This window comes from Acartia tonsa, chromosome 1, assembly GCF_053477335.1.
Source record: "Acartia tonsa isolate MP-2025a chromosome 1, ASM5347733v1, whole genome shotgun sequence".
NCBI lineage: Eukaryota > Metazoa > Arthropoda > Copepoda > Calanoida > Acartiidae > Acartia > Acartia tonsa.
Genome location: NC_137260.1, coordinates 44121068 through 44146282, shown reverse-complemented (window position 1 = coordinate 44146282; position 25215 = coordinate 44121068). Strand labels below are relative to the sequence as shown.

The window sequence follows — 25215 nt, the reverse complement described above, 5'->3', positions numbered from 1 at the left end:
CCTCTTGTCCAAGCTGAAATGGCCCAAACACTAAATGATCATTTTTGTAGTTCCTTTAATGATGACAATGACAATGGACCAAACATACCAAAACGAAACATGAATAGTGAATTATCTCATATAAATGTTAGATTACAAGATGTTATATCAAAAATTGACGAACTTAAAACTGGCAAGGCCCCAGGTCCTGACAAGATATCTGCAGAATTCTTAAAGAAAACTAAGAATCATATCGCCCGACCATTGCAAAAACTTTTTCAGGCTTCAGTAAGTACAGGCAAAGTTCCACAACAATGGAAAGATGCAAAAGTAGCTGCTGTATTTAAAAGAGGATCACGAGGGAAGCCAGGTAATTATAGACAGATATCTCTCACCAGCCAGGTATGCAAACTTAATGAATCTATTATTCGTGACCACATGATAGATCACCTTATAATTAACAACCTAATCAAACCCTCTCAACATGGATTTATGCCCAAGAGATCCTGTCAAACAAATCTATTGGAATTTTTAGACAAAATTTTTGAAATGATTGATGAAGGAAACTCTGTTGATATTGTGTATCTGGACTTTAGTGGCGCCTTAGACAAAGTTCCACACAACAAGCTAATACAGAAACTGGAAGCACATGGAATAACTGGATCTGTAAAATCTTGGCTTAAAGACAGAACTCAGTGGGTTGAAATACAAGGAGCGAAGTCAAGGCCAGGTAAGGTCAGGTCAGGTGTCCCACAAGGTAGTATACTTGGGCCAGTTCTCTTTGTAATATATATCAATGACCTTGATGATGATATCATAATTGACATAATATTAAACTTGGAACAGTTGATTCTGAACGAGATATTGGATTAAGAATAACTTCCAACCTTAAGCCATCAAGCCACTGTAATGAAATTATCAACAAAGCTAAAGCTGTTTTAAACCAAATATCAAGGTCATTTCACTACAGAGATAAACATGTTTTTATAAGGCTGTACAAACAATATGTGAGACCACATTTGGAGTTTTCTTCATCTGTCTGGAACCCCTGGAACCTTACAGACATTAAAAACATCGAAGCTGTCCAAATCAAAGCAGTTAAAATGGTCTCTGGTCTGAAATCACAAGATTACCATGAACGTTTAAAAGAGCTTGATTTATGGACTCTTGAAAAAAGGAGAAATTTTGCTGATCTTGTCCAGTGCTACAAAGTTCTTCATAACATTGGAAATGTTAAATGTGGACTTGAAACTGTAAATGTTTCTCAAAACAGAGTCACAACAAGACAAACCTCTGATATTCTTAACCTAAAGAAAGGAAGGGCTAATTCTGACATCAGACTAAACTTCTTTTCCTTCAGAATTGTCGACCCATGGAATAGTTTACCAAGTGATATCAAACATGCCACATCAGTGGCCAGCTTTAGATCAAAATTGAAAAAATATATGAATTAGCAAAAGATAACAAAATTATCAGTACCAACATCTTCAACTCGCTACACCAGTAGAAAATGAAGATTAACAAGCCAAGTATCAAGTAACACCTTTTAGTGACATTTGATTGGTTGGTTCATTGAGTGTACAACGTTTTAACCACTAATTGTGTTCTAATGGGGTATTTTTGTGCATTAATGTTGGGTATGTAAATTAATTTATCGGCCATTATCTTATCTCTTTAGGTCCCTAGTTTCTTTTACTTTTTGTTGCCAGATGTCAAATGTATAAAAACATGGATTAGACGACATTTGCTTATAATAAAAGCTGATGATTTTATAAATGAAAAATTGAACATCTAAAGAAAGATGTGAAGATTTAGACAGACACACATACATCCTACTACTTCAGCTGATAAGACTTCTAAATACTTCATAATACGATTGAAAATCCTTTTTAGTATACCTATATGTTTAGATGAAGAAAAAAGATAACTTTTTAAGACTCAAATAGTGAATTAATTCTGATCTAAATATGTCAACTTTCCTTTCAGCCAGCTGTGGTTGTGGGTCAGATATTGCATATAAATGAGACAAAACTCTCATTTCATCCCAACTTTCAGTCATCAGCACACAAAGATTAGCCTCACTTTCAATGCACAGAGTCAACAAATCCTTAAACAGCTTATTCACAGTTATAACATCTTTACTAGAAACAGTATTTCCTTCAATTTGGAATATTTCTTCATCTACTTTAAATTGTAGAAGATCTAATATTTCAGTCTTAACAGTTTTATCTGGACGGATGAGTTTCTCATAGAATCCAAATCTCCCTTGAACGCATACTTTTAAAAGTAATTGTTGCATTCCATCGTCAACGCTAAAAGCTTTGATAGTCTTCATGGTAATGTTGATAAATTCAGTTTTCAGACCATTCCTACTAGTGCACAATACATCAAGTTCACCATGCTCCCAAGTTATTTTACTTTTGACAAGAAAACTACAGTTCGGGGATTCTAAAAAGCTCTTGAAATATTCAATAAACTTTAAATCTTTGATTGATATTTCAACTTTTGCCTCACCAGAACTGGCAGGCTTCAACGCCATTGTACATATTTCATTGAACGGTTGTAATAGTGCTAATAACCTATTCTGATCTTGAATTGAACACTGGATAACAAGAATTCTACAAATATCATCTTTTACTTCCAATTCTTTCATAATGTTGTCTTGATCATTTGGTTCTGTAAAAGTTTGAGCTCTGTTATACTGTTGCAAGACCTCATCAATAGTTTTTTTCATGGGCAGTTTCTTAGGTTGTTGCAAAAGCTGTGATGCCTTTTCTTTGAGCTTTAAAAAGTCAGCTGATATTCTTTGCTGTTGATTATTTGTGTTTTCTTTATCAAGACTTTTTCGTGTTTGTTCCATATTGTTAATTCTCTTTAGAGACATCATGTTATCATAATCTTGTTCTGTATTCTCCAAGTTAAAAGATGATCTTCGGGTAAACATTGAAGCTTCATAAGCTGGTTCATGTTCTTTAGACCAAGAATGGCTAGAATTTGGTCTTTTATGAGCAGAGTCTTCTCGTCTTGTAAATATTTCATTTGATAATGATGAAGATGGTCTACTATGAGATTGAGAGGCTTCTGGTCTGTTGGATGATAATGATGAAGTTGGTCTGCTGTAAGACTGTAAAGATACTGGTCTTTTTAGTGGAATATTGAGAGGTTGAGGTGAAATAGATGTTACTCTTGATAGCTCTCCTCTTGACGATTGTCCTGATAACGGTCTGTTTGAAGATGAATTGCTTATGGTTGGAGACTTTGAAATCATTCTTGATCCTCCTCTTCTTGATTGCTCTTGTGACGATAATTGTCTATCAGTAGGTGATGATGAAGTTACTCTTGATGCACCTCTCATTAAATTGCCTGATGGTGAATTTCTTCTTGCTGATTCTCTTCTTGAATGAAGTGGCGAAGATGTACTTAATGGTGGTGGTGATAAGGTTGCAGTTGATCTTCTAAGACTGTTACTGTCTGCTACATCTCTTATTGAAAGCCTGTCATTTCTTGCATGTGGCGAATGAGATCTTCTAAATGAATCCTTTACAGTTTGAGGTGATGAGGAGGAGGTTGACTTTCTATATGACTCTCGTTGAGATGGTGAGAAAGATCGTCTTGGGTATGGCGGTGAGGGTGACCTTCTAAATGTTGACGTTGATTGTCTCAAGTTCCTGTCAGGTGATGGGGACCATTCCTTTCTGTTATACCTCCTTGGAGGACTGTCTCTTTCCCAACTTGTTGATAATTTCTCATTTGGCGATCGGCTCTTTCTATTTCTTGAATTTGAGTTACTATATGTTCTTTTTCTAGATGGGGATTGTTCAGGTGAAAACTCATGGTTTCTTGAAGACAGTCTAGTTTGTTGATTATTTGAATGACCATCCCGGAAAGGCGAGTAAAACCTAAAAATATATAAATAACTAAGAAATATTAATACTTTAATTTAAAACTAGCGATGGTGCCCCTAGCATTTAATTTTAGGGGGCTCTTTATTTAAAGGGAAATACTATACATGGGGCAGAAAATAGCCTAAAACAATCTGACGGGATAAATCTAGAATTAAAATATTCTAAAACCTTCCCTATACATATAAGATGCTTCACTTTAAAGGAGAACCATATCGGTTCAGTGGTTCGCGAGATCCTTCGCTACAGACAAAAAAAGCTTACTACTTTATATAAAAGGATACCTACCCAATACTAAAACCTTTAATCTCGCTAACGGCTGAACCGATTTGGTTCTCGTTTACAATAAAGCTTCTCATTGGTCCAAGGAAAGTTTGTTAATTATAATGAGAACATTAGATAATATTTTTCATAGATATATTTCTAAACCAGTTTTAACTACCAACAAAATATTACAGTAGCTAAGCAGTTTACGAGATCCTTTGATACAGGCAGACAAATCCTGTTACTTTTTATTGAGGATAAAAAAGGAGACTTTAAAATATAAAGTTATTTTAACGTGCCGTCGTTTGGGTGCAAGTAGCCTTTTTTTGTTTTGTTTTTTGAATTAATAGATTTAGCAACATTTAACCCTAAACTGCACAAAATCCCAATTCTTAAATAATAGGTATGACTCAGTTTGAGCAGATAATAAGCAGCAGAATAATTGATTTGCCTACCTTATTTCATTGTCTGTTTTTTTAGAACGTGTTGGACTCTCATTGCCATCGCTGTACACAGCATTCACTTGTTCATGAAAAATATAATCCTCAACTTCATCTCTTAATTCGGCACTTTTATTTACACTCTCATTAAGACTGCGCCCAAATGTGACTACTATTTCATCAGCGTCCTCAGGTGTATGTTCATCTGGATTTATACTTTTGTGTGCTGTTTCATCTGTATTCACATTATTTACTGTTTATGAGCTTATAGAGAACAATAAAACAAGATTAGTTTTCATGAAAACATGGCCCTTTTTAAAATGAAAATCTAATCTAAGAAATTGCTTCAAAACAATTTAGTTTTCAAAAAATAGAAACTTTCCTTTCATAAACAGACATACAAGCCCTACAGAGCGACTAGAATTTTTATAAAATGAATAAAATGCCTAAAAAAATTTAAACATCGAAGAAAAAAGGCGAAAATGCAAAAAAAATATTTAAAGAGACACAAATATATCCTACTACTTTACCAGATCGACTTTCATTTTCAGGAAAAAATTTTAATGTTTTAGCCGAAAAAATAAGATTATTACAATTTTTTTAAAGAAGTAAAAACTGTAGTTTGCCTTTTTGAAAAAGTATCTACCACCTATTTATGATTGGCTCAGTCATAAAGATTTTAGAACAGAATTTTGTAATCCCTTGATGTATCAAATTGAAAAAAAAACACCTACCAAACAAAGTATAAAAGATTATCAAAATGTTCGAAACAAAATTAACATATTTTGCCTTTTTAAAATTTAAAATAAACTTAACTTTAATAGCATGCAAAAACAATTTCATCATTTTTTCCTAAAATATCAAGATTAATAATGTTCCTTGATATATTGGATTAGACTTTGAGACATGGTGACTTGGATCATATCTTGGATTAGGCAATGCTGAAATATACACAATTTGAAGAGTAAATGAAAATGAATTTCTTAACTTTTTTACTGGAAGCCTCTTGTGACACGTGAGAGATTAAGGGAAGGGGAGGAAGGTGTAAGTCGACCCTTTAGTTTTTTGGGGGGAGGAGAGAAATTTTTTTCTGAGTTATTTCTCTCCAGAGGGTAGCGGTACCCTCCTACACATCAAAATTATAAACCTTCCCTAGGCCTATAAGAAGCTGTAAAGAAAAAATATATCGGTTCAGCAGTTTGCCAGATCAATATGAACACAAAGACATCCTCTTACGTTTTCCTTATTATGGCACCTTTTTGATTTACATTAAAATTAGAGTTGGCAATCCGAATCCGAAAACTGGAATCCAGAAGCCGCCCAATTCTTGGCTAATTTTAGAATCCAGAATCCAATTCAGGAAACCGTTTTTTAATAGCGGATTCGGATTCTTAATTGTTAGGCAAAAATTAGCGTCTTGAGCATTTTTAGTCCAACTATATATTTAAATTTGTAACAAAGTTAGGTTAGGTTCTAGGGTCTAGAAATAGGAGAAAAGCTTCTGTGAAAATATGAAAAAACGCAGCTTTAGATTCTTCCCAGTACCCGGTAAAATTTAATCCATTGTTTTTTTAAAAATCCTTTTTAAATATTGCTAGAATCCGGAATCCGCCAAAAAAATAAGAATCCGTAATCCGCGGAGAATCCGTAATCCGCGGAGAATCCGTTTTATTTTTGGACGGATTCTTGAAAGAATCCGAATCCGGACCAAAAATTGGACGGATTGCCAACCCTAATTAAAATAAATGTAATACCAACCTAACTAATTTTAAAAAATCACAAACTACCCTTTTAATTTCTAGTTACTGGACTGATGGACCTAAGAGTATATAAAATCACAGACTAACCTCGCGTCGGTAATGATAAAAAAGTTAACACGCAAATCAGGGAGTAAGGGAGGGGACAATGGATCGAATATTCAGTTTTTAGGAGTCTCAGACTTTGGGTACTGGCTGAAAGGGAATGTGCAAGAATTTAGCTTTTTCTGACTGAGTTTGGGTACTTGCGCATGAAATGCCGCTACTCGTTATGTATGTTTTGAATATTGCAGACGGGGAGAAGGGATAAGGGAAGTGGGGGCAAGGGAAATAAACACTCGTTGTGTTAGTATGGAATGTAGCAGACGGGGAGAAGGGAGAAGGGAGGTGGGGGCAAGGGAAATAAACAGAATAAAAAGGGGCAGTCATATTCTTGCTAGCAGCTGGCCGGGTCCAATAATCTTGTAATATAAAAATCACATCAGAAAACCTCAATATATTTCATCAAAAACAAGTTGTGATTTCACTTTACATGACGCTATGGAAATCTATTATTCAATTAACAATCCCTTTATAATTTCCTACAAATTTATTGGATTAAACTGGATTTCATGCCCTTTCTTTGATAACTCTTATATTGAATTAATTGCCCATTGTCCCCTCCCTTACTCCCTGCACGCAAATACAATTACACACATCAGCATTTTTCCATTACCTTGAGCACTAGAAGCAGCAACCTCCTGACAGGGAACTGGCGGGGGTAAAACCAACGGCTGAAGATTTCTATGATAGACACTGTTGATGATATCTTGTAGATTTTGCACTGCCGAATTATCAGGGATTTCATTTGCACCTGAATAAATTTTTTTTATTGACGGTAGATTGCCTGTCTGTCCGTCCGTCAAGATCTCAACAACTAATGGAATGATTGAGTTTTCCCTTATAGCCCTCCGACTCCCATCATACTGTTAGTACCTTGGTAGATTTTTAAATCAAGCTTTCATCTCAGCCTACAACTATGTTGCAGAGACACTCAATTTGGGGTGGAGCCAAAATTTTAGGATTTTATTTTCATACGGTATGAATTGTTATTTATATATTTTACCTGAACAACCCAGGCTGGAAAACTGCAAAGGTGGAGGTGCTACTCCAAGAGTTGGTGATCCTTGTAATATTGGAATATTATAAGGCGGAGGTACAGTGGTGGAATATCCTGGAAATGCCACATGATCAGGTACAGAATACATGGGACCTGAAAAAAAAATAATCAAAAGAAAGGAGTAAGCAAGCAACTTTGTCTGGAAATTTTTTAATTCGTAATTTCATAATGGATAGGTATATAATTACTTGGATCTTAAAATCACATTTTCATATTCTCTTATAAAGTGAAACTTGTAGCGGGCTAAAATAACGATTACCCCCTTGCACCTTTGTACTCCATCTCCTCCAAACCTTTCAGATGAACGAACTGACCAATAAACGAGTTTCATGTTAGCTGAATTGACGACAGTTTTACCCCTGTCATTACATCCACGGATATTCTACATCCATTAATTTTGTTAATTTTTTACCTGGCACAACAGCTGCAGGTGGTGGGTGGCTGGTCTGGATTAGTTGTGATGGGGGAGGATTTATCCCAGCGTTTATATATGCTTGAGATGATGCCAGAGGTTTATTTATAAATTCTTCCATTTCCCTAAGATTAATTTACTTTTAGCTCAGATTAATTTTAAAAGCAGGAGGGCGAACGCCGCGGCCAGGGAAATAGTTTTGCAACAAATTTACTTGCAATTATGTTTAGACCTATACACTTAAATTTTGCTTATTCAGTATAGTACTGACAAGCGTAAATGTCCGATTATCCTATTGTTTCAGAGCTTTGCTTTTATGGATGTTGTCATCCTTGTTTTAATATTCCCAGGGAAAATGACGGAGGATATTTATCGATAGATATGAAAATTTACAAAAGATAAATATTCTATAATCTAAAATCGATTAAAAAACACTCCATCTAAAATAAAAACCTTTTTAAACAGAGCAAAGAAACGAAGCTGTAAAAAACACAAATTACGGTTTCAAAACATTGCAATTTAGAAAACTTACTATAATCGAAATTTTGTAGTTTTAATACCTTAAAAACTGCTTATGTTTTGGATCTTCTTTTTCTTTAACTGAACTAAAATTAAGTATTTTTTAGGAACGATTGCCTACATGTATTCGTTTTCAATTAATCAAAAAACTTTAGATACCTACAAAAAATACATTTCAATGCTATGCTTGCTTTAAAAAAGTACCTATATTTATACAATTATTATTTTTTACATGACTCAGGTACATGCTAAGATATAAAGTTATTTAAAACTAAACAAACCTGTATGTGTCATCATTCATATATCTAGATTTATGAGAAGGACTTCTAGATGTTTGACGTCTACCAGGGCTTCGTGATGATCTATGCCTAACAGGACTATTGGAGTGTCTTGACGCCCTTTTCCTGCTAGGACTCGCCGACCTCATTCCAGGACTTCTAGATGTTCGTGATACCCGAGTATGACCTCTTACTGGTGATCTTCTTGGGCTGAGAGGTGACGTTGTCCTAACTTTTGATCTTCTATAGTTTGATGACCTCGTAGGGCTTAAGGGTGATCTTCTTTGCGTTGTTGGGCTTAGTGGGCCTGAACTCCTAGTTGGACTCAACGGAGGTGTTCGCCTTGAGCGACTTCTTTGTGGGCTTACAGTTGGTGAACATCTAGTGCGACTTTGTTTGGGAGATCTCCTATATGAGCCAGCTGTTGGTGACTTTCTCCTCGTTATTTCATTTACTTCGGAACTTCTGTTAAGAACTGCATGTACTCTTTCCCTTAGAGAGCCTTGACTTTCATTACTAGATATTATATGTAGTTTAGATTTTAAGCAAAGTTTATAGTATTTATGTTAGTTTCATTTAATGTTAAAGCGCGGTTGCATAGTCTTAAGCTTGTTTTGTGTTTTTATTTTACTAAATATAAAGGGAGGAAGGTGTCTTTTTAGAGATCCCATAAAAAAAGATTGTTAAGTACATTGTTTATTTAAAAAGAGGTATTAGGCAGGGTATTAGGAAGAACTTCTGAAATTAACACAAAACTCGTATTTATTTACTAAAAAATATATTAATATTTACCTACCTATTTCATTGCCTATTGGTAGCAATATAAGAATTTCTACCTTTCTAGAATATTGTTAAATGTACTGATTACTTTGTTTTACAAGTTCATATAATAAATTTCCCTCCTCTTGCTTAATATAGCAGTTTTTGACAATTAAAACTACAGTTTGCCATTGACTTAAAAAATAGATTCAATCTAAATATCATCTAAACTATACATCCCTTTTTGTATTCGTATTCCTAGTTTCCTCCATTATAACAGGTGTCGAGTTTCTGCTGGCGGGTTTATTTGATGTAGAAGCCACGTCTTCACTCCTATTATTAATTGGCCCTGAATTGTTATGACTATTTTTCTCGAATTTGGAATCAGACTTTCTTCTTCTACGATTTTTCTTCTTTTTTGATTTTTGTGTGACATTGTTTTCAGCCTTGTTTTCGGAATCTTCTGAAGACGAAAGAGAAAATGATATATCTTGGTCTGGATGTTTGTTTCTTGGTTTCCTTTTCTTTTCCTTCGAATAAGAAATACATAAATAAAAATATGTAAATAAGAGAAATGTGCGATATAACTGAAGATGTGAGGATTTTAATTCTCCTTTTCTGTAAGGTTCAATTCCATATTATCTAATGACTACCGGCTGCGCCCCTATAATCTAGAGACTATCCTCAAAGTTGTAAGAAGGCTGAAATTAAAAATAATTAGCTTAAACCACCCCGGGACCTATGTGAAGATTCTTTGTTTAGGAATACAATCTTACATTTGATGGTAAATAAAATATGTAATAATAAGAATCTATTATTATATCTCATCCCTGTATATTATTCACTATTGTAAATAAAACATTAAAATATGCATAGATAATAGTTAAAGAGACACATTTTAGAAACATTTTCCATATTTTTTAAAATAAAAAACTAAAGATAGGATTAATGAAGAGATCCTGTATAACCAAGTGCTTTAACTCATTTAGATTTCTATAATGTTTTTTTTATAACTTTGTATCATGGGGTCTCTACAGTAACAGTAAACTATACCATTGATTACCTCGTCTGCCCTAATCTTTCCCAATTTGTTCTGTACAGATTGTAATTTTTGTTGTTTTCTCTTTATTGCTATATCTACTGCATCTAATAGGACCTTATTTAGTTCATAGTCCTCGGGTTTTACATTCTTGGTAGTTCTCTCATTTTGATTTGACTTGGCCTTCTTTTTTCTGGCATTCACATATGCTGAATATAAAAAAGTACAAAATTTGTTATATGGTGAAAAGAAAATACATACCTACCAGTACGTAGAAATACTGATGAGTACCTATATATACGATTAAACCCAGGGAGGGAGGGGATATTGATCTGTTTATTACACAATTCCAAAGGTTTTATAAAAACGTTGGCTTAAAATCTATGGGGACTTTTATGGATTCTTATTGGTTGGTTCATTACGTTGAGTGTCCAAACGTTTCAAACAATAATTGTAATTTAGAATTGGTAATTTTGTGTATAATCATTGGGGATGTATATCAATTAATCGGCTATCCCTTTAGATCCCTGGTTAAAACTCAGTACGTGTCGTGTAACGTGTTAATATTTTAATCTTAATAATATAAAGCAAATTTTAAGACCCAGCTACAATTGACAGGATTATAAGATTATGAAAGACACAACGCGAACAGAAAAAAGACATATAAATGTTAAATTTGAAAAAAAAGAGAAACATACCGTCAATGGGACTTGGGCTTGAATGGTCAGAAGAGCTTGTTCTTCTAGATCGTTTTACCCCTTTTTCATCATAATTCTTATTATAGCAATAATCGTTCTTAGAGTCTATCCTACTTCTGTGCTCTTGCTTTGTATGGTTGGTTTTCCATGAAATTGGTTTATCATCTTCGTTATTGGCAGTTTGTGAGCTACTAAGCGCAGCTGGGAGTTTATCACGGGCAGAGGTAGATTGTGAATTTACATTGTTTTGACTTTCAGGTAGATCGGTGTTACTGTTGGAAGGCCTAAGTAGAAAAAAAACTTTTTGTCGAGCTAGCATAAAACATACCAGAAGCGTTAAACATTGTAGGTATCTAGCTACTGTTATGTTAGACGCATGACATGACATCAATAGAAAAGGTAGAAGGAATATCTTGGCCCATGAACAGGCGCAACAGTGCAAAGTTAGGACTTCAAGACAAAGGACGTTTGACCATATAACCCTGCACAGAATTAAGCAAAGTTTGGTTAATTCAGAGAAAAACTAAAATTGAGATATGTATTGTATCCCATCCTCAAAGGCTATTGTTCACCTTCCATTTAACAAGCTACATGATGTGTACTAGCCAGTTCCCAGATTTGATAAACTTTGGCCCCCAGCCAAAATATGGTTGATTTATGCAAAAAAAATGACCTATGCAAAATATTCAATGCTGTAATTCAAAAATTGCGACGGTACAAGCACTTAGAAATTTTGAGGTCCCCCTTATCGAGGTAAAAAATTTATTGCATCAAAACTATGGCTTCGTGGTGCTTCCGGGAAAGGCCTTGCGGAGTAGAATTAGACACTTTTGTCCGTTTCAAAATACCTCATTCCTAGCCTGAGAAAATCTCAAAAAATCTCTACAAATTGGACAATTCTCATTAAAAACTGTAAAAAATTGTGTTTTTTAAAGTCATTTCTAAGGCTAGGAACGTACTTCTATATAAAATACTTAACTTGAACACTAATAAGGTAAGTTTAAAAAAAAATAAAGTTTAATACAGAAAAAACGTACAATATTAACGTATACTTAAATGTTCCTATTGTACACAAAAATCAATAACGAACAAAAACGTACCAAAAAACCTAAAATGGTGTTCAATATGAACATAACGCGCGTAAATAGTGGTCGCCCTTGATATAATAAGAAAACAAAATAAAACAGTCGTCTTACCTTTTAAGGATGGATTTGATATTGATTTGAATTTTGTTTCCTTTTCCTAAAAAGATAATATCAAAATTAACCAATTTTATCACCCCTGAATATGTGAAGTTTAGGAGAGAGAAAGGGGGTGGGGGTGAGGGAAAGTGTGCAGTGCATATAAACAGAGGGGTATGAGCAGACTATGATATTTTAGAAACACAGATACCCCCTAAAAACCGGGAAAAAACGGTTTTGGCCGGATCCGGCTCAAATTTTGCATGGAGTCATCCTTTGGTATTCCCCACAGTTGATACTTAATTTGGCAAGATCCCAGAAAAGTGTGGTATATCTAACCCCCCCCCCCCCTTATAACCGTTTCATTCTAATCTATTAAGCTGACCCAGCAAGATATTTCGCTATGGAATCGCCATAGAGCTCGTGCAATATATGTACCGAGTCTCATGCTACCTCCAATCCTCTTCGCCATGAATTACCACCTAATTTTTTAAGCGCGAAACTATAATTAAAAGGTAGCCTGCATGCTACGTTGTTCGATATCGTTGGCGATAAACGTTGGAAAATCGTCCTTTCAAACAAAAGATATCATGCGAGTTCCCCATCGATATCGTAGCATAAATTAAAAGAGCGAGAGCGAGAGATCACACCATTCCCGGCCTAATTTAATAAAGAGTAAGATATGTTTCTTTCTCTCTCTCTCTCGCTCGCTCTTTTAATTTATACTCCTCTGCTACGATATCGATGGCGGTCTCGATCGCATGCTACCTTTAGATTGAAAGGACGATTTTCCAACGTTTATCGCCAACGATATCGAACAACGTAGCATGCAGGCTACCTTTTAATTATAGTTTCGCGCTGGGGATAGGCCATTTTTTTTTTTTAAGTCGTCGGAAGGGTATTTTTGTTTTACATATTAATTTAAATTATGTCGATAAATATAAGGTAAGAAATATGTAAACAAAATCTTTATTACCATTATTTATAATCGGCTTATGATTGGTGTCACCCATTTATATCTAATAAATTGTCATTTCTGAAACAGAAAAAAAATTAGTCATATTTAATATTATATATACCTACTGAAAAGTTGAAATGCATTTTTTAGGTAAAAAATCTAAACTTTAGCACAAAAAAGTACTTTAAATTGACAGTACAAAGCTGCAATTTGTGCCATTTTATCATGTCTCGTTTTTTAAATTCTTTAAATTTTTATCTTAAGTGCAACTTTTAAACTTGTATTTTGTATTGGACTTGTCAACTTATCAAGTTGTCTGTGTGCAAACTATTTACAACTACAAGTTATTTTTAAATGTGGCCAAACTTATTGAACAAAATAGATTATAATTTATAGTATTATGTAGTTAGGCTTATTATTTGTATCCAGAATACGAAACTATGTTTAATGTTTGCAAAAACAAAAACTAATTCTAGTAAATTACATTAGTTTTTATAAAAAAGACATAAAAACATCTGAAGAGTATTTTTTTCTTGCATACTTGGCCACATTACAAAACTTTGCAATAAAAGTGCAAATGCCGCGGAAAATTTGTTTACTTTCAATAACATGGCCAGATTCATTTTAAAATTATGAAAATTAAATTTATGCTTATTTTTACATGAAGACATTTTTTACAACATATATAATACAAAGTAGTACTATATTAGTCCGTCTGTTTAAAGCTTAAGATCTCGGTAACCGCTGTACTACAAAGTTGTGTTTCTTATGATATATGTATAATTATATTGGTTCACTGATGTTCCATTCCATTTCTTTGCAGGGATAAGGGATGGGAAACCTGACCGAAAATTAGGTCTCAGCCTCCTTTTTAAAGTGATGGGGCAACTTTTCTTTTTTGCCTATAAAATCAACTCATTTTCGCCAGTTCATTATTGGCTGTAGGCTAATATCCAATAGCCTGAAACTTGCTTTTAGCATTAACCAATTATTAATAACAAACGCGTCCCCCAGTTCATTATTGGCTAAATTAATTCAAGAAAACATAAATTTCTGCTATTAGAAAGACAACAATGGAAAGTTTCTGCTATCAGAAGGACAACAATATATATGACGTTCAATCACATCAACTTATTATTAAATCTACACATTAATAAATGTCCATATAGCAAAACATAAATGGAGAGATCGTTTTTTGAAGACTGAGTAGGATTCAACATTTTAAACTTTAAAAACAATGTGAAAAACTCATTGTCTTTAGACAATTTAAAAGTTACATTTCATGTGGAATTGATAACCCACCTAAATGATTACAAATACAAAACTAGTTCAATATGTAAATAAAAGTGTACTGTGTTTTGTTAAAAAAAAATTTTCATTAATTTTGGTAAAAATTATTGCACACTTAATTGAACTTTTCTGTTAATATTTAACGTAAAATAAATTTTTTTAAAAATTCTTAATTTATATGTATGCTATGGAACAATTAGTTGATAGAATGTTACCCATGTACTTATTCAAATCTACTTAATTTATTTATTAAAGCTGGGGGGCTAAAGCGGTGTTTATTTCTAAATACAAATTTTGGGGTGAAGTAGATCCCCCCTTAAAATGTTTGAAAATAAATCAGATTTAACCATCTCAAAAAAAACTTTTTTTTAAAATGGGGGGGGGGGGGGTTGGCGAAGTAATAACGGGATTCTACTTAAAGCCACTAACATATTGGTTCTTTGGAAAGTTTTTATTATATTTTATGATTGGTGAAATCAACTACCTGAATTCTATTCTATACTTTTTTTCTTTGCATTCATATAATAGCTATTTCATCATTGTTCATAGTTTTATTCTAACTACTGCGTCATCCCGAAACTAGTTTTTTAGGCCTAGTTGGAAAATAGGCCTGGAATAATATTTTCTTACGTTTCCCATCCCTTATCCCTGATTTCTTTGGAGTGTAAAACACCCTCAACCCTCCCATAATAATAATGATTTTCAAGAGTTTTCATCATCAGTTTTAGTTATGAGATATTGCGATATATTATGCCATGTATTGTATACTTTAATTAGCGAATTTTTTTTATAATATTATCTGTATATAACTTACAGAAGGTTATGATGGAGTGGGGACTTCCCGTCACATCTTGAAGTGATGTCTTAGAGGCTAGGGGAGGGGTGAAACTACTAATTTATTAAAATTCTCTTTTTTCTTTTAAAACAAGTTATAAATTTAACTTTAATTATGTTAAAAGTTTTAAAATGAACCCTCTTTTATTTAGTTCAACTATTTTCTCGCAAGAGTGAGACACATTCTCGCTTAGTGACAACATTTTTATTTTTAAGTCAAAATATCAAATATTTTCTACATTCTAATGAATCTTTACATGTTTTCTCATTACAAATATGCAGATATAATTATTGTTTGATTTTGAAAAGTTATTTATAGCAATTTACGCATAATTTTAGTATTAAAATGAATAATATTTTTCTCTGAATTTCCATTGCACCATTGTTTTCCACCTAGTCGTGTCAGTACGGCATTTTTGGCGGAGTTAATTTTATACTGGCTAAGTTTTAAAGTGTTAACGTATTTTATATGCCTTTTTGTGATTATTCTTTGAAAGAATAGTATTGTTTGTAAATGTGTTCAGTTTTTAAATTAAGTTTTTGATAGATATGAGGAATTTTAAGGTTAATTTGTTAATTTTTGATCCATCTTTTATCTTGACTGTGTTACTATCTGGAAATAAGGTCTACACAAAACCTGTCTGCCCCTCTACCCCACACATGAAGCTATATATTGCGCGTCAGGGAAAGCAGCAGTTATACACAACCGATAAAAAAGAGGCTTTCAATTCTGCCTTGCCTTAGCAAAATACAAACTAGAATTGCGTCATGGTGGGTAGAGTTTACGTGAAAATTCATGCATTGCATCATGTTTTTATATATTTTGTAGTAGACCTTTCATCATATTATTTTATAAAGTTTAGGCTTTGTCGTAGAATTAACTTTAGTTTGAACCAAACTTTTCGTCCACACGAAAATCTTGTGTCAAAATTCTTTGTTAGAACCAGCTCTTAGGACAAATATTGCCTTATTGTCTTGAGCTCATTCAAATTTTGCATTATTAAAATCAAAAGTCTGCTTAATCTAAAAATAGTAGACGTGGCATAAAGAAAGGTTTCTGTTTTATTTAAAAATTGTAGCTGTGATCTAGTGGAGAGGTGACATTAACTTCATCAAAATGGAGGCTCAAACTACTAACCTATGAACATTCTAAATTTCAGAGTTAAAACCTTGAAGAACACTGAAACTCTATAGAAAAGGAAGGAGCGGAATCCATCACAGCCTGTGAGAACTCTTTATAAAAACAGCTTTAACAAGCTATTCACGCCAAACAACCTCTGCTAAAGTACCTAAAATCATTTCATCATAACATCACAATCCAGCCTCAAAATTAATACCTTATAACCTAGGACTTTTTTTTCACATTAATATCTGTTAAAATGAAGATGCCAACAAATAAAATTCCTTTGGGCAAGAAAGAATTAACCAAAGACGATCCTCAGTACAAAGAAAAACGTATTAAAAATAACGATGCTGTGAAGAAATCTCGTCAAAAGTCCAAGACAAATAACAAAGTTACTTTGGAAAAAGTTACTGAAATGAAATGTGTAAGTATTTTTGATTATTTTCATTCTTAATTAATCCTTTTTTATTGCCATTATTAGAATTTTTACATTTTGTAGCACTTCCGTCAGATTGATACTATACGTTGGGAATTTCGTCATGCTTTTTCAAAGAGGCCTAATCTGGGTGATACCTAGAATTTACTGGTTTATTTCTGGTCAAAACCGGTTTATATGTTGTCAAGGAATAATTTTACTGTCAACCGTACTTTTTTCGGCCAAAATATTTTAAAAAGTTTTTAGGTAATATGCGTCATTTATTTTTTATAAAGTTTTTTTTTTACGATTTCTTGACTCAATTGAGTAAACCATTTTATTATTTATGAGTCCTGGGGTGGTTTTAAGATATATTAAAACGAGACTTAGAATTTTGGGAAGGATTTAGGCTGTTTTCTACTCCCGTACCTCCCCTTCTATAAACAAAGCAACATTATGCTAAGGACGCATCCGCTAGTATTTTGATAATGTAACTAATTTCTGCTTTTCTTTTCCAGGAAAACGAGGTATTAGAGGCTAGAATAAAGCTTGTTGGTCAAGAACTTCAGTTTCTGATTGACATTTACGTTGCCCATGTGAAAGGAGGTCACAATCTCCCACCTCCCCAATGTTTGGATGAAATAAAGAAAGTTCTCTAAGGTAGAAACTTAAACTAAATATCGAGCAAAAATTTACATACACGTCTAAAAGTGTTTCTGATAATATAAAAAAAAGATTTTGATAGGGGATTGGTAAATGGAAGATTATTTTGATGTTTCTCAATTTTTATATACAAAAAAAATTACAGTCTCTGATCAGTTTATCTTTGCGTAGTCTATGGCTTCGAGGCAGATTACCTGTTTTACTGCCGTTTCTCAGTTCACTCTTTTTTTCAACAAAATAACAAAAGTCAACGCCAATTGAGACTTTGTGTTGTACCTAATAAATTAAATTATATTTTTTCTGACTTCTAAAATATGATTTAAAGAGAAAATGGGTTATTTTACCTTTCTTTGCCAATCTCGTAATCCTTGGAATTGAGATGAAAAAATCTACGAAGACTGCTTTTGATTTGTTAGAAAACATTTTTGTTAGGTATTGAATAGGTATTGATTTACTTATTCATTCAGGCTGTGATGGAATGGTTGAGCTGAGAAATTACCACAAATTTCCGAGAAGCATTTTCGACCCGCTCTGGATTCTATATGAAAATCAGTTGTAAATTCATTAAAAAAACTTTTATTTTTTGTTTATATAATAGTAATTTATAATAATACGAGTCACTCTATTATTTTGAGTACAAATAATTCTAGATAGATTTGTAAAGCTGCCTCACTTATTAAATCCCTGTGATATTCTGCAGTTTTGACCAAATCTATAAAACTAAATTTAAAATTGCTTTTATTTGTGTTTGTACTTTTGTGTAACACATTTTTGTCTTTCCTATTATTTCCACTCCTATACTAAAATATGTTTGGATGATAAACCCCAAAAAAACTTGCTGTGTTATGATCGAATAATAAAAAAAAAGAAAATAATATTGGCAAGAGACGCAACACAATAACACCTTAAAAATAGCATTTATTTATTCAAAACTTAAAGTTGTATTCGAGATAAGCAAAGGTTACAATTTTAGCCCAAAATCTTTTTTTTTTTAATTTTAATAAAACACCTAGGTAATAATTTTAATATTTGAAAATCACCTTTAAGCCTTTGCTTATTTTTAATTCGACTTAAATCAAAGATCTTTTCTATTTCATGTTGTAATTGTGATTGATCTCCTCATACATTTTCTAATATTGACTTTGAAAGCGGTTAGCTGCTGAACGGATTGCTGTTTAACCTAAGCCCTTACTTAAAAACAAAGCTTTATTATGCTTGGTGATTTAGCGCGGCACTAGAAAATCCGCTCAAAAATATTGTTTCAGCACTAACTTTCATATTTGATCTTTAGTTTCAATAATGTTTGATCTTGTGTGAGTAGCCAGCAGACTTTTAGCTGTTAGCAGTTTTGATAGTAATTGAAGAAATGAATGAGGGGATATCTCGCATTCTCGACACATTTTTTTCTTAAAAAAACTTCTACATTTTAAGCCATTAAGTAAGAAATGAAACCTGGATTCATTGTATTGATATTCATTTATACATTGTTTCTGGCTTTTGACAAATATCAAAATTATAAATAAAATATAAATACCGGAATTATTTTTGTTTGGTTAATGTTTACTTGTTCCAGACCAACTCTGGGAGGAGCAGATCTCCCGGATGAGGCCAAAGGAAAAAGGTAATGTTTATTACTCGATACAAGTAATAATCATTGTACGGTATTTAGAGGACTATTCGCGAATAAGATTTGTACCTAGAAATTAACCATTTAAAAAAAATTAAGAAATGAAAATCTAAGTTTTTACTACTCTGCAATTATATTATAGATTATATTTAAATATAACTAAAATTGTAGAATTATTACTGAGCTCAGTTTCAAATTTCTACAGATCTTTTCATGAATAGTCCTTTCTATTTCATTTGGGTTCCTTGAGTATCAGTAAATTGTTTGGTAATTTAGCCTGAAAAGTGTTAGGATGTTTTTTTTCTTCTAAGTCTGAACTATTCGTTCATTTTCAAAATCAGTTCAGATCAAATTAAGAGAGTTCAAGTATTGGCTTTCTAAATTTATGTTTGATTTAAAGCCAAAATCTATATGTTCTTTAAGATAGCAGATTCAGTTGTTGGTTAAATACTGATTGTCTGTCTTATAGCAATTTTAAATCTACCACGTTACCTAAAAACGCTCAAACTTTAAATTATCCCCCATTAAGGTTCTCGAATTCATTAAAACACGCATTTTAGATTAATATTGAGACGTTTTATCTTGAGCTTTGTCTACTGCTACTTTTAATCTCCCTGGATTCGAGAAGGGGATATAATATTTTTTGTAGGCTGAAGGTGGAAAGAGTTCATAACCACCTGACCCAAGGGGTTCCACCTAGGTAATGGTTTGCTTGGCTACTGGCTAGGACAAGGGGGTAATGCTGCTTAAGTTAAGACTATTTAATGCCAACTTTTTACCGGACATAAATAAGTTAATTTTCTGTTAATTGGTGGCGGATTTTAGTTTGCAATGCTGATTAACAATTTATTTTGTCAAAATAATTGTTTCACGACACAAGAAAAGTTGGCGTAAAATTGTTTTTATTTACGTGCATTATCCCATGTTTCTGGTGAGGTAAATAAAATGTTTTTGATATTCTTCGGTTAGGTAAATGACATGTTTTCAAGTCACTTGTTGCAATTATTTAATGTCATAGGTCAATTTTCTTAACCATTCAAAACAAATATCATTTGTAAGGTGTTATATTTTACTATTTGGATAATTTGTATATAAGATATAATAGATATTTTCCTTCAATAAAAGATTTCAAAATTCGTTGGAGTGGATAATTTTTTTTCTGTGCTATATTATTTTTTTTTTTGAAAACTAAAATTGAAATATTTTAAGTATTCAACCCGTTTTATGAAACTACTTAAAGAATTAATAGAAATATTTTCGGTTATTTGCAAATTCATTTTCTTTTCTTTTTTTGAATTCATTAATTCGGTAATAACTATATTTTTGAACTGTTTAAATTCTCTAAATAAAAAATATTAATAGGTACTTGATAGTTTTTTTTTCTTATGTTAAGATTACAACATTCATGAAAGCAGTTTTAAACAACTTCAAGCGTTAACTTCTAAACGACTTGTTAATTCATTGGATAAAAGATACAAAGTCTAATCCCGTATTATTTTTTACGAAGTTTTGTCGGGTAAAATGGATTTCATTTTTTTACTTCAATGAATTAACTACTGAATAACTCCTTATAAGCTATATTTCTAGAAATATTTCATTTCTTAGGTAAAAGAACTTCCTAACTGGAGAGGTAACTTACAATAACTGCTTATATTGTCTTAAAGGTTATAAGTTGGAGTCTTAGTTCACATTGCGTATTTATTAAAACTGAAATAAATGCATTTAATTCACATATCGGGCATGTGACGAAAATTGTAAGATTAGGCGCTTATCGTATAAGCAAGACTTAAGGACAAAGGACGTGCCATCGAAGGGTTGGTTGTCTGCGTCGGTCCCTTATTTCATGCACCTTACTAAGATACAATTTAGGTACACCAAAACATCATTTTGTTTAACTTCTAGTTTGGTAGGTAAATAGAGTTTGAATAAAGATTTTTGCATCCATAAGAAGGGAAAAAACGGATGAAGATGAGAAGCATTAAAACAAAAAAATTTAACCTAGTTTTTCCAACGTAAATTTTATGTTTTCCAGCTATATACAGAAATACCGACGAATTAAGAGGGTAGATTCCTATTCAGCAAGTTAATTAGCACGTAAATGATAGCATTTGGTTCGCTATTTTACAGCTGATGCCAATTAAAATTTTGACTCTTATCAAAGTCCTTATACCGTTACCGATTTACAGACTGGATGCCCATTGCATTGGTCGGCGAAATCTTTACAAAAATTTGTGATGATTTGTAGAAATACATATTTTGTTATTATTTAGACCATCCTGTGATGTGGCCATTAAAAGATCATATACCTACCTATGGAAGGAGTTCTACATGTTGAAGAGGCCGACGTTCTTGTCCAATATGAAGGAGGACTCTTCAATATAGTTTTATGTTTGTTTAAAAGACCAAATATTTAATACTGTGTTTTATATGTCTTAATTCAATATATCATGTTGCTAATATCTTTATCATTTATATACATTTGGTTTATTATTCTATACCCATTACAGAGTGAGTATTTCTGGGGTTTTAATTATGTTTAACTGAAGATCTCATGTGTATTTTAGAGTGGGTAAAATGGCATTGATCCTGTCTACCTGATCTGTTGATTACACTGTTGTTTGGGTGAGTTTTAGCTACTTAATTGAATATTTCAATGGTAGCAGCAAGAAGCAAGAGACGATCTACGGCACGGTGTAATTAAAAGTTCAGCTTAGGCACATCAATCACTCTAAAAATTAAAAGATTTGTCCAAGTCCAAAAGCAGAGGGGTATTGGCCAAGATCAAAGTCAGAGGTGTGGCTAAGGTTATGTTAAATTAAAAGAATAAAAAACCCCAGAAATAAAAATGGATGCTAATAATTTTGAAAAATCCGGCGCGGTTGGCGGAACCGGGGAAAACGACGGCGAAAAACGTACTGATAATGTTCTTGAGGGAGGATTACAGTCAAAAAGTAGCGATACAATGGATAAAGATCAAACCGGCCATGTTGACGGCGGCTTGACAGATGACAGTGAAAACAATAATAATAATGGAAGAGTAGAGGGCGGAGGCATCGGTGGGGGTGCAAGGCCTAAAATTTATAATACAGCTCCTTATACGGATAACCCAAATACTTATGAATTTGATGAATTTCGCATGCAAAGATTTCTTGAATTTGAAAGATTTTGCAGACAAAGACCAATTGAGCAGGATCGTTATGACAGACAAAGACCAACTAACTTTAATGACCAAAGAACAAATGAGCAGGATAATTATAACAGACAAAGACCAACTAACTTTAATGACCAAAGACCAAATGAACAGGATAATTATAACAGACAAAAACCATCTAATTATAATGATCAAAGACCAATTAATCATTATGAACCTATTGGACAAAGACCAAATAACTATCAAGACTTTCAAGGACAACAACAACGTTCCTATGATGACTATACAAGACAGAGACAGGACGTAGGTAACGAAAGACAGAGTTACAGACAACCTACAGAAAACGACAATTTCAGACAAAGACCATATGATTATTACGACAGTCCTAGAAACAGATATTATGACAGCTACGACAAGAAAGGTAGAAACACTGTCCCTGTGCCGCTTCTAAATGAGTTTAGTGATTTTAACACTTGGATATCTTGTGTTAGGGCATGGTCCAACGCAACGGAACTTGCCAAAGACCAACAGGGTTACCTTCTTGCGTCTGAACTGCCGAGAGAATCAGAAAAATATGGTAAAACTCTAAAAGATGATTTCTTTAAAAGCTGTCCTGCAACGGAACTAATAAACAATGAAGCCGGTATCGAACGTGTAATAAATTTTCTAAAAACGCGCGTATTTATAGATGAGGAAAAAGAACTATTTGAAACAAAGCGACAAATGACCAATATTAAGCGCCGTAAAAACCAAGATATAAATCAGTTTCTCATCGAATTTGAGAACATTAATGAAAAGGCCAAACAGTTAGATATTAACATAAAGAATGACAAACTTTTAGCATTAACTTTGTTTGAATGTGCAAATCTAGATAATACAGAAGAAACCGTAATACGTGGCGTATGCAATTTTTTGGCGCAAGATGGCAAACGGTACGAAACCATTAAACGAAAATTACGTGAAGTCTGTTCGAAATTAAATGATAAAAATGATAGAATTAATGAGGAAATAAACCTTACTCAAAATTCTAACGGAGAAGACGACATTTCGAATCGTATCGAGGAAGTCTACATATCCAGAGGTTGGAAACCACCAACCCATTATCAACGATACCAAAACTCCTCATATAAGAATTCACGAGACCAAAATAGGAAAACATGGAACAAAAACAGCGGAAATAACACAAAATCCGGCAATTTCTCTCAATTAAGAACGAAAAAGAGAAATCCCTTGGGCCCAGATGGAAAACCAATGAGATGTAAACTCTGTGATTCAACCACACACTTTATGGCAGATTGTCCTGATTCCGTTGAAAACACGAAAAAGAATGACAATAAAGGGAATAGGCAAGGAAAATATGAGAAAGTGTACTTAACCAGAGTAAATGAACAAGGTATAGAGGAAGAAAAAGAGCTACTCATGGAAAGAACAGATGAAGAAAGTGGAGAAGAAAGTGTAAATTGTACTGTGCTTTGTTCTGACAACAAAGAAGAATTGAACAATTTTACAGCTGAGGCCATAAACATGGCTGCCCTGGACACCTGCTGCACTGCAAGTGTGACAGGAGAGAAATGGATGAGAGTATATCTACAAACATTACCAGAAGATTTGAAGCAGAATGTACAAGGACCTATTGAATCAAAGAGAACCTTTATCTTCGGAAACCAAGGACGACTAAAGTCAAAGGCCAAATACACTATTCCAGTAAAGATTGGAGGGGAATACAATGAAATCACTATTGATGTCATTAGCTCTGATATTCCTTTACTTCTCTCTAAAGCTGAAATGAAAAGGTTAGGAATAACCCTGGACATGAGAAATGATAAAGGATCCATTAATGGCAAACCACTTGATCTGCACACAACAACAGCTGGTCATTACATAGTTGACCTTCTGCAAAAGAATGAAGCTCTAGATGAAGTCAATATCACCGAATTAGAAACAGATGATGAAAAAGAACAAATTAAGAGATTGGATAAGATCCATAAACAATTTGGGCATAGACCAAAGAAAGTGCTTGTCCAAATTATCAAAGATGCAGGGAAATGGAACGAAAAGTTTGACCCTATGATAAATAAGATCATGGAAAAATGTGAAGGATGTCTATTGCGCAAGAGAGTACCAGATAAGCCAGCAGTTGCAGCACCATTATCCAGTGACTTTGGACAAGTGTTGACCATTGATCTAAAGGTATGGAATTTTCACAAGGGCATCTACATTCTGTACATGATTGATCATTTCACGAGATTTCAAGTAGCAACAGTTGTCAGAAACAAAGAACCGGAGACAATCATAAAGGCCATCACCACAAAATGGCTACCTATCTTTGGTAAAGTTGACAAGATTCTGAGTGATAATGGAACAGAGTTCTCAAATGAAAGCATGCGTGAGGTGGCAAGCGCGTTAAACATCCAGCTTCTGACTACAGGGGCATACAGCCCCTGGCAGAACGGATTAAATGAGAGAAATCATCATATCACAGATAACATAGTTAGGTCAAATATGAAAGAATATCCTAATATGTCACTGGAGGTCGCTCTAGCATGGGCTATAACAGCTATAAACTCCTTGTCAAATGTGAGAGGATTTTCTCCTTATCAGCTTGTGTTTGGGAGGCAAATCAAGCTTCCAAACATTCTGGATGATCCTCCGCCAGCCTGGGAAGAGCCAGAAAAGAGCAAATCACTCTTAGAAACACTTGAAGCCTTGCATGCTGCAAGGAAAAGCTTCATAGAATCTGAAAGAAGTGAGAGGATAAGAAAAGCAC

The 25215-nt window shown here is 33.4% G+C and overlaps 4 protein-coding genes across 6 annotated transcripts; 2 read left to right on the top strand and 2 right to left on the bottom strand.

The window, feature by feature from the left end:
• Positions 1–1082: 1082 nt before the first annotated feature.
• On the top strand, positions 1083–1433 carry LOC145327666 (uncharacterized). Its single transcript, XM_080171219.1, has one exon. It carries the CDS (start codon positions 1083–1085, stop codon positions 1431–1433), a length of 351 nt encoding a protein of 116 aa, XP_080027345.1.
• Positions 1434–1870: 437 nt separating this feature from the next.
• Positions 1871–9247, bottom strand: LOC145321046 (uncharacterized). The gene is made up of 8 exons (XM_080162850.1): positions 8714–9247; positions 8474–8518; positions 7914–8038; positions 7448–7594; positions 7058–7195; positions 5466–5526; positions 4601–4822; positions 1871–3878 (listed from the first exon to the last, which is right to left on the bottom strand). The coding sequence occupies exons 1-8, from the start codon at positions 8857–8859 to the stop codon at positions 1886–1888; spliced, it is 2877 nt and encodes a 958-aa protein (XP_080018976.1). The 5' UTR covers positions 8860–9247; the 3' UTR covers positions 1871–1885.
• A 436-nt stretch (positions 9248–9683) lies between these two features.
• LOC145321020 (uncharacterized) lies at positions 9684–13435 on the bottom strand. 2 transcript variants are annotated; one of them, XM_080162849.1, is made up of 5 exons: positions 13364–13434; positions 12403–12448; positions 11207–11490; positions 10626–10717; positions 9684–9999 (listed from the first exon to the last, which is right to left on the bottom strand). In XM_080162849.1, the coding sequence occupies exons 1-5, from the start codon at positions 13398–13400 to the stop codon at positions 9700–9702; spliced, it is 759 nt and encodes a 252-aa protein (XP_080018975.1). In that variant the 5' UTR covers positions 13401–13434; the 3' UTR covers positions 9684–9699. The 2 variants fall into 2 exon arrangements, with proteins under 2 accessions (XP_080018975.1, XP_080018974.1); XM_080162848.1 differs by having other exon boundaries at positions 9685–9999; positions 10533–10717; positions 13364–13435.
• A 2215-nt stretch (positions 13436–15650) lies between these two features.
• Positions 15651–20662, top strand: LOC145320999 (CCAAT/enhancer-binding protein gamma-like). 2 transcript variants are annotated; one of them, XR_013880251.1, is made up of 4 exons: positions 15651–17016; positions 17526–17667; positions 18138–18630; positions 18752–19209. XR_013880251.1 is itself a non-coding variant. In XM_080162847.1 (3 exons), exons 1-2 carry the CDS (start codon positions 16849–16851, stop codon positions 17664–17666), a joined length of 309 nt encoding a protein of 102 aa, XP_080018973.1. In that variant the 5' UTR covers positions 15651–16848; the 3' UTR covers position 17667; positions 18138–20662. The 2 variants fall into 2 exon arrangements, 1 of the variants encoding a protein (XP_080018973.1); XM_080162847.1 differs by having other exon boundaries at positions 18138–20662.
• Positions 20663–25215: the final 4553 nt, after the last annotated feature.

Coding starts and splice junctions, on each gene's coding strand:
- LOC145327666 (XM_080171219.1), top strand. CDS start 1,083: ATGGTCTCTGGTCTGAAATCACAAGATTACCATGAACGTTTAAAAGAG.
- LOC145321046 (XM_080162850.1), bottom strand. CDS start 8,859: ATGAGGTCGGCGAGTCCTAGCAGGAAAAGGGCGTCAAGACACTCCAAT. Junction 8,519..8,713: donor ATGAATGATGACACATACAG/GTTTGTTTAGTT, acceptor ACTTAATTTTAG/TTCAGTTAAAGAAAAAGAAG. Junction 8,039..8,473: donor AAACATAAGCAGTTTTTAAG/GTATTAAAACTA, acceptor AATTAATCTTAG/GGAAATGGAAGAATTTATAA.
- LOC145321020 (XM_080162848.1), bottom strand. CDS start 13,400: ATGGGTGACACCAATCATAAGCCGATTATAAATAATG. Junction 12,449..13,363: donor TAAGCCGATTATAAATAATG/GTAATAAAGATT, acceptor TTATCTTTTTAG/GAAAAGGAAACAAAATTCAA. Junction 10,718..11,206: donor AAGCCCAAGTCCCATTGACG/GTATGTTTCTCT, acceptor TTTTATATTCAG/CATATGTGAATGCCAGAAAA.
- LOC145320999 (XM_080162847.1), top strand. CDS start 16,849: ATGAAGATGCCAACAAATAAAATTCCTTTGGGCAAGAAAGAATTAACC. Junction 17,017..17,525: donor AAGTTACTGAAATGAAATGT/GTAAGTATTTTT, acceptor TTTCTTTTCCAG/GAAAACGAGGTATTAGAGGC.